The sequence below is a fragment of the Procambarus clarkii genome, chromosome 13 (assembly GCF_040958095.1).
Source record: "Procambarus clarkii isolate CNS0578487 chromosome 13, FALCON_Pclarkii_2.0, whole genome shotgun sequence".
Lineage (NCBI taxonomy): Eukaryota > Metazoa > Arthropoda > Malacostraca > Decapoda > Cambaridae > Procambarus > Procambarus clarkii.
In genome coordinates, this window is record NC_091162.1 from 27,476,529 (window position 1) to 27,485,792 (window position 9,264).

Genomic DNA, 9,264 nt, shown 5'->3' on the forward strand with positions numbered 1-9,264 from the left:
TATCTCCCCAACACATCCCTTGACCCCTCTGACCCCACTGCAGTCAAATTCATCCCACATTCCAAGGACCCCCTCATCACCTCAACCCCCAAAACCCGTCCAGCCCTCATCCCCTCAACCCCCAAAACCCACCCAGCCCTCATCCCCTCAACCCCCAAAACCCATCCAGCCCTCATCCCCTCAACCCCAAGAACCCACCCAGCCCTCATCCCCTCAGCACCCAAAGCCTACCCAGCCCTCACCCCTCCTCATCCCCTCTCCTTCCATGTGACCCCCCTCCCTTGCGAGGGGGGGTGGGAGGTTCCCCCCACCCCCTCTATCCTTCCCCCTCCCAACCTCTATCTGACTTCCAACCTTAACCTCTATCTATCTCCCAACCCCTCTATGCCCTCCCTAATCTTCAGACCCAGTATGCCCTTCCTACTCTAGACCTACCTACCCAGGCCCTACCCCAGACCCTCCTACCTACCTTCCCAGAAGCCCAGCCCCCAGTAGCCCCCCAAGCACCCCTCCTGACCTCTTTCACCCCCATACACCCCCCGGACCCCCCCAGACACCCCCCGGATCCCCACCGGACATCCCCCGGATCCTCCCCGCCCCCAGTCATCCCCAGACACCCCCCAGATCCCCCAGATCCCCCCTGCCCCCAGTCACCCCCCAGACACCCCCTGATCCCCCCAGACCCCCAGAGAAAGGGAGAACTCTGGTACAAGAGTTTCCATGAAGAATCTCAAGGTTTGGTACACCAATGCTGATGGGGTACCTAATAAAGCAGAAGAGATAAAAGAAAGAGTGAGTGAAGCAGATCCTGACATAGTTGCAATTGTGGAAACCAAAATTAATGACATGATCTCAGATGCAATCTTTCCTGAAGGGTACCAGGTGATACGAAAAGAGAGGACACAGAGACAGGGAGGGGGAGTAGCACTCCTAATAAAGCGGAAATGGAAGTTTGAAGACCTGGGAAATCGAGTTACCAATGAGTGCACAAGCTTCATACATGGAACTCTGACAGTAGATGGGAGGAAGATTGTGATCTTGGTAATCTACAATCCCCCACCAAACAGTAGAAGACCCAGGCAGGAGTATGATGACAACAACAAAGCATGTATAGATGAACTGCAGAAGGCAGCAACACTAGCCCACAGAATGAGAGCGAAGCTGCTGATCATGGGGAACCTAAATCATGGAGAGATAAATTGGGAATCAAGGAATCCCCATGGAGGGGACGAAACGTGGGGAGCAAAATTAGTAGATGTTATAGACAGGAATTTCCTGACACAACATGTGAAGGAAGACACAAGGAAAAGAGGAGGAGATGCACCGAGCCTATTAGACCTGATTTTCACCCAGAACGTAGAAGATATCGAGAATTTAGAGCATGAAATACCTCTAGAGGCCAGTGACCATTGTGTCCTAGTCTTTGACTACATGATGGAATTCAAACTTATGACCATGGGACAAGAGATCTGGGAAAGGAGAGCTGACTACAGGAAAGGAGACTATAAGAGGATAAGGGACTATCTGGGTGAAGTGCAGTGGGAGGAAGAAATTAGAGGAAAAACAGTCCAAGATATGATGGACCTAGTCATACAGAAATGCCAGGAGGCCGAAGAGAGATTTATACCAACGGTAAAGGGAAAAAATAAGAAGGAATATAATAACGCATGGTTTAATAGACAGTGTCAGGAAGCAAAAATGGCCAGCAGGCGGGAGTGGAGGAAGTACAGAAGACAAAGAACAGAGGACAACAGAAGCAGATACAACAGAGCTAGGAACGATTACATGAACATAAGACGAACATCGGAAAGGGACTATGAGAACGATATTGCAATCAAAGCGAAAAAACAACCTAAGTTACTACAGTCATATAAGAAGAAAAATGTCGGTGAACGACCAAGTGACAAGACTAAGGAAGACAGAGGGGACATATACTGAAAGTGACAAGGAAATCTGCGAGGCACTGAATGCCAGTTTCCATGGAGTGTTCACTACCGAGCCTGAGCAGCTCCCATTGTTGGAAGGGGTTACCCTAGATGAAAGACTATCAGATATAGAGGTGACAGCAGAGGAGGTAATGAAACAGTTGACAACTCTAGATGCAACTAAAGCAGTTGGACCAGACAAAGTATCACCATGGATACTAAAAGAAGCAGCACAGGCCCTCAGCGTGCCTCTGGCAATGATCTTTAATGAGTCACTTATGTTAGGAGAATTTCCCAGTTGCTGGAAGAAGGCAAATGTCGTGCCGATCTTCAAGAAAGGTGATAGGGAGGAGGCACTTAACTATAGACCTGTATCACTGACAAGAATCCCCTGTAAAATACTGGAAAGAATAATTAGGCTACGACTGGTTGCACACCTGGAGAACATTAGGTTTGTGAACAAACATCAACATGGGTTCTGGACAGGGAAATCGTGCCTAACAAACCTTCTGGAATTCTATGATAAAATAACGAGGAGAAGACAGGACAGAGATGGTTGGGCAGACTGCATATTTCTGGACAGCCAAAAAGCCTTTGATACAGTACCGCACATGAGACTGCTGTTCAAGCTCGAGAGGCAGGCGGGGGTGGGGGGAAAGGTCCTAGCATGGATAAGGAACTACCTAACAGGAAGGAGCCAAAGAGTTATGGTAAGGGGCGAGAAGTCGGACTGGCGAACAGTAACAAGTGGAGTACCACAAGGATCGGTGCTGGGACCAATTCTATTTCTTGTATATGTTAACGACATGTTTACAGGCGTAGAGTCCTACATGTCGATGTTTGCGGATGACGCAAAGTTAATGAGAAGAGTTGTGACAGATGAGGATTGCAGGATCCTCCAACAGGACCTGAGCAGGTTGCAGAGATGGTCAGAGAAATGGCTACTGGAATTCAACACGAGCAAATGTAAAGTTATGGAAATGGGACTAGGAGATAGGAGACCAAAGGGACAGTACACAATGAAGGGGAACAGCCTACCTGTAACGACGCGTGAAAGAGACCTGGGGGTGGACGTAACACCTAATCTATCTCCTGAAGCACATATAAATAGGATAACGACAGCAGCGTACTCTACACTGGCAAAAGTTAGAACATCATTCAGAAACCTAAGTAAGGAGGCATTTAGGGCGTTTTACACTGCCTACGTAAGGCCATTCTTAGAGTATGCCGCCTCATCATGGAGTTCCCATCTGAAGAAGCATATAATGAAACTGGAAAAGGTTCAGAGGTTTGCAACGAAACTCGTCCCAGAGCTACGAGGGATGGGGTATGAGGAGCGCCTGAGGGAGCTGTGCCTTACGACACTAGAAAGAAGAAGGGAGAGGGGGGACATGATAGGAACGTATAAGATACTCAGAGGGATTGACAGAGTGGACATAGACGAAATGTTCACACGGAATAGTAACAGAACGAGGGGACATGGATGGAAGCTTGAAACTCAGATGAGTCACAGAGATGTTAGGAAGTTTTCTTTTAGCGTGAGAGTAGTGGGTAAATGGAATGCACTTCAGGAACAGGTTGTGGAAGCAAATACTATTCATGATTTTAAAACCAGGTATGATAGGGAAATGGGACAGGAGTCATTGCTGTAAACAACCGATGCTCGAAAGGCGGGATCCAAGAGTCAATGCTCGATCCTGCAGACAAAACTAGGTGAGTACAACTAGGTGAGTACAACTAGGTGAGTACACACACTGAAAACGAAAGGCTGGCATACCGAAAGGGAAACTATGAGGAGATAATAAAATTCCTGACAGATATAGCATGGGAAACAGAGCTCAGGGGAAAGACGGCCCAAGACATGATGGACTACATCAGGCAGAAGTGTAAGGAGGCAGCAAACAAGTTCGTTCCGGTCCAAAAGGTAAACAACGAAATAGAGATGAGAAACCCATGGTTTAATCAGAGATGTAGGCTAGCTAAGCAGCAAAGTAAAGAGCGTGGTGAAACTATAGGAATAACAGGACACTGGAGAGCAGAGAAAGATACAAGAATGCCAGGAATGAATATGTTAGGATGAGAAGAGAGGCAGAAAGACAATATGAAAATGACATTGCAAGCAAGGCAAAGACTCAGCCTAAATTGCTGCATAGCCACATCAGGAGAAAAAACAACAATAAAGGAACATGTAATGAAATTAAGGATAGGGGCGAAGGATTCACTACAAACGACAAGGAAGTGTGCAAGGAACTGAATATGAAATTCCAGGAGGTCTTCACATTAGAGCAAGGAGAAGTTCCAGAGCTAAGAGAGGGAATAGTTAACCAGGAACCACTAGAAGAGTTTGTGATTACCAGTGGGGAGGTGAGGAAGCTTTTGCTAGAGTTGGATGTGACAATGGCTATAGGCCCAGATGGAATCTTCCCTTGGATACTAAAGGAAGGAGCAGAAGTACTGTGCCTGCCACTCTCCATAGTGTATAACAAATCACTGGTAACAGGGAAACTGCCAAAAATTTGGAAGACGGCTAACGTAGTCCCAATGTACAAGAAAGAGGATAGACAGGAAGCACTGAACTACAGGCCAGTGTCCCTAACTTGCATACCATGCAAGCTGACGGAGAAGATTGTGCGGAAAAAGCTAGTGGAACATCTGGAGCGAAAGGACTTTGTAACACAGCATCAACATGGGTTCAGGAATGGCAAGTCCAGGCAACAAAAATCCTACGACCAGGCAACAAAAATCAGACAAGAAAAAGAGGGGTGGGCAGACCGCATATTTTTTGGATAGCCAGAATGCCTTTGACATAGTAGCACGTAAGAGGCTAGTGAAAAAGCTGGAGATGCAGGCAGGAGTGAAAGGGAAGGTACTCCATTGGATAAAGGAGTACCTAAGCAACAGAAAACAGCGAGTCAGTGTGAGGGGTGAGGTCTCAGATTGGCGAGATGTCAAAAGTGGAGTCCAGCAGAGGTCAGTCCTAGGACCTATACTGTTCCTGATATATTTACGTGATCTCCCAGAGGGTACAGAATCATTTCTCTCATTGTTTGCTGATGATGCAAAAATTATGAGGAGGATTAAAACAGAGGAAGATAGTATGAGGCTACAAAATGACCTGGACAAACTGAATGAATGGTCTAACAAATGGCTACTAAATTTCAACCCAAGTAAATGTAAGGTAATGAAACTAGGCAGTGGAAACTGGAGGCCAGACACAGGATACAGAATAGATGAAGTACATCATGAAACGGACAGAGAGAAAATTCTAGGAGTTGATATCACGTCAAACCTGTTTCCAGAAGCCCACATAAAATAAATTACGTCTGCAGCATATGCGAGGCTGGCTAATATCAGAACAGCGTTCAGGAACCTGTGTAAGGAATCATTCAGAACCTTGTATACCACACACACATGTAAGACCAATCCTGGAGTATGCGGCCCCAGCATGGAGCCCGTACCTTGTCAAGCACAAGACGAAGCTGAAAAAAGTTCAGAGGTATGCCACTAGACTAGTCCCAGAACTAAGAGGCATGAGTTACGAGGAAAGGCTGCGGAAAATGCACCTCACGACACTGGCAAGACAGATGAGTAAGGGGAGACATGATCATCATATACAAAATTCTCAGGGGAATTGACAGGGTAGATAAGGATAAACTGTTTAACACTGGTGGTACGCGAACAAGGGGACACAGGTGGAAACTGAGTACCCAAATGAACCACTGGGACGTAAGAAAGAACTTTTTCAGTGTCAGAGTAGTTAACAGGTGGAATGCATTATTAGGCAGTGATGTGGTGGAGGCTGACTCCATACAGTTTCAAATGTAGATATGATAGAGCCCAATAGGCTCAGGAATCTGTACACCAGTTGATTGACAGTTGAGAGGCGGGACCAAAGAGCAAGAGCTCCACCCCAGGCAAGCACAACTAGGTGGGTACACACAGGTAAACATTAACTTCACCTGCGACAACCTCTCAGGATATCGTTCTCACGTCTCTAATCTTCTCATTTTTATGCAAACTCAATTACCTCTGCAAAATGAAAGTGAGTTGTGAAGAAACTTTATTATTTAAACTAATTTCCAAGGAGGAAGATGGCTTCAAGCCAGACTCTCCGTGTGTGATGAGGCGTCGTCGGCACCCCACACCCGCTAGCTGCTAGCACAGCACCCCCCCCCCACTGGTCTGGTACAGGACCCACTGGTCTGGTACAGGACCCACTGGTCTGGTACAGGACCCACTGGTCTGGTACAGGACCCACTGGTCTGGTACAGGACCCACTGGTCTGGTACAGGACCCACTGGTCTGGTACAGGACCCACTGGTCTGGTACAGGACCCACTGGTCTGGTACAGGACCCACTGGTCTGGTACAGGACCCACTGGTCTGGTACAGGACCCACTGGTCTGGTACAGGACCCACTGGTCTGGTACAGGACCCACTGGTCTGGTACAGGACCCACTGGTCTGGTACAGGACCCACTGGTCTGGTACAGGACCCACTGGTCTGGTACAGGACCCACTGGTCTGGTACAGGACCCACTGGTCTGGTACAGGACCCACAGGTCTGGTACAGGACCCACTGGTCTGGTACAGGACCCACTGGTCTGGTACAGGACCCACTGGTCTGGTACAGGACCCACTGGTCTGGTACAGGACCCACTGGTCTGGTACAGGACCCACTGGTCTGGTACAGGACCCACTGGTCTGGTACAGGACCCACTGGTCTGGTACAGGACCCACTGGTCTGGTACAGGACCCACTGGTCTGGTACAGGACCCACTGGTCTGGTACAGGACCCACAGGTCTGGTACAGGACCCACTGGTCTGGTACAGGACCCACTGGTCTGGTACAGGACCCACTGGTCTGTATACAGGACCCACTGGTCTGGTACAGGACCCACTGGTCTGGTACAGGACCCACTGGTCTGGTACAGGACCCACTGGTCTGGTACAGGACCCACTGGTCTGGTACAGGACCCACTGGTCTGGTACAGGACCCACTGGTCTGGTACAGGACCCACTGGTCTGGTACAGGACCCACTGGTCTGGTACAGGACCCACTGGTCTGGTACAGGACCCACTGGTCTGGTACAGGACCCACATGGTCTGGTACAGGACCCACTGGTCTGGTACAGGACCCACTGGTCTGGTACAGGACCCACTGGTCTGGTACAGGACCCACTGGTCTGGTACAGGACCCACTGGTCTGGTACAGGACCCACTGGTCTGGTACAGGACCCACTGGTCTGGTACAGGACCCACTGGTCTGGTACAGGACCCACTGGTCTGGTACAGGACCCACTGGTCTGGTACAGGACCCACTGGTCTGGTACAGGACCCACTGGTCTGGTACAGGACCCACTGGTCTGGTACAGGACCCACTGGTCTGGTACAGGACCCACTGGTCTGGTACAGGACCCACTGGTCTGGTACAGGACCCACTGGTCTGGTACAGGACCCACTGGTCTGGTACAGGACCCACTGGTCTGGTACAGGACCCACTGGTCTGGTACAGGACCCACTGGTCTGGTACAGGACCCACTGGTCTGGTACAGGACCCACTGGTCTGGTACAGGACCCACTGGTCTGGTACAGGACCCACTGGTCTGGTACAGGACCCACTGGTCTGGTACAGGACCCACTGGTCTGGTACAGGACCCACTGGTCTGGTACAGGACCCACTGGTCTGGTACAGGACCCACTGGTCTGGTACAGGACCCACTGGTCTGGTACAGGACCCACTGGTCTGGTACAGGACCCACTGGTCTGGTACAGGACCCACTGGTCTGGTACAGGACCCACTGGTCTGGTACAGGACCCACTGGTCTGGTACAGGACCCACAGGTCTGGTACAGGACCCACTGGTCTGGTACAGGACCCACTGGTCTGGTACAGGACCCACTGGTCTGGTACAGGACCCACTGGTCTGGTACAGGACCCACTGGTCTGGTACAGGACCCACTGGTCTGGTACAGGACCCACTGGTCTGGTACAGGACCCACTGGTCTGGTACAGGACCCACTGGTCTGGTACAGGACCCACTGGTCTGGTACAGGACCCACTGGTCTGGTACAGGACCCACTGGTCTGGTACAGGACCCGCAGGTCTGGTACAGGACCCACTGGTCTGGTACAGGACCCACTGGTCTGGTACAGGACCCACTGGTCTGGTACAGGACCCACTGGTCTGGTACAGGACCCACTGGTCTGGTACAGGACCCACTGGTCTGGTACAGGACCCACTGGTCTGGTACAGGACCCACTGGTCTGGTACAGGACCCACTGGTCTGGTACAGGACCCACTGGTCTGGTACAGGACCCACTGGTCTGGTACAGGACCCACTGGTCTGGTACAGGACCCACTGGTCTGGTACAGGACCCACTGGTCTGGTACAGGACCCACAGGTCTGGTACAGGACCCACTGGTCTGGTACAGGACCCACTGGTCTGGTACAGGACCCACTGGTCTGGTACAGGACCCACTGGTCTGGTACAGGACCCACTGGTCTGGTACAGGACCCACTGGTCTGGTACAGGACCCACTGGTCTGGTACAGGACCCACTGGTCTGGTACAGGACCCACTGGTCTGGTACAGGACCCACTGGTCTGGTACAGGACCCACTGGTCTGGTACAGGACCCACTGGTCTGGTACAGGACCCACTGGTCTGGTACAGGACCGGTTCACAACCTGTCCTCTAACAAGGGCCCAGATGGAACCCTCTTGGATTCTGGAAGGAGGACCAGAGGACCAGATTCTGGAAGGGAGGACAAGAGGGAAAAGAGGACATCTGGAATCCACGTGTACGACCCATTTCACTCGCATGCGTTACACAAGGCCCAAAATTGTCGTACTAGAAAATGGAAGCAGCTCGCATGACGCACTGTTCCGTTTTCTGTTTTGGGTCCTCTAGGAGGTTAGGAGAGGACACCGTAAATTGGCCGTTTTCTTAAAGTTTGGAAGCCTTATGAGGAGGGACTGTACCCACACTGTCACCCCCACCCAGCCCATGACACCCCCACCACCCACACTGTCACCCCCACCCAGCCCATGACACCCCCACCACCCACACTGTCACCCCCACCCAGCCCATGACACCCCCACCACCCACACTGTCACCCCCACCCAGCCCATGACACCCCCACCACCCACACTGTCACCCCCACCCAGCCCATGACACCCCCACCACCCACACTGTCACCCCCACCCAGCCCATGACACCCCCACCACCCACACTGTCACCCCCACCCAGCCCATGACACCCCCACCACCCACACTGTCACCCCCACCCAGCCCATGACACCCCCACCACCCACACTGTCACCCCCACCCAGCCCATGAC

The 9,264-nt window shown here is 51.2% G+C and overlaps 1 protein-coding gene across 1 annotated transcript; it reads right to left on the reverse strand.

Annotated features, from left to right (window-relative positions):
• Positions 1-6,080: 6,080 nt before the first annotated feature.
• On the reverse strand, positions 6,081-8,747 carry LOC138364419 (uncharacterized). The gene has a single exon (XM_069324048.1). It carries the CDS (start codon positions 8,745-8,747, stop codon positions 6,081-6,083), a length of 2,667 nt encoding a protein of 888 aa, XP_069180149.1.
• Positions 8,748-9,264: the final 517 nt, after the last annotated feature.

Bases quoted from the DNA above. Each gene is read 5' to 3' on its own strand.
- LOC138364419 (XM_069324048.1), bottom strand. From the start codon at position 8,747: ATGCGAGTGAAATGGGTCGTACACGTGGATTCCAGATGTCCTCTTTTC.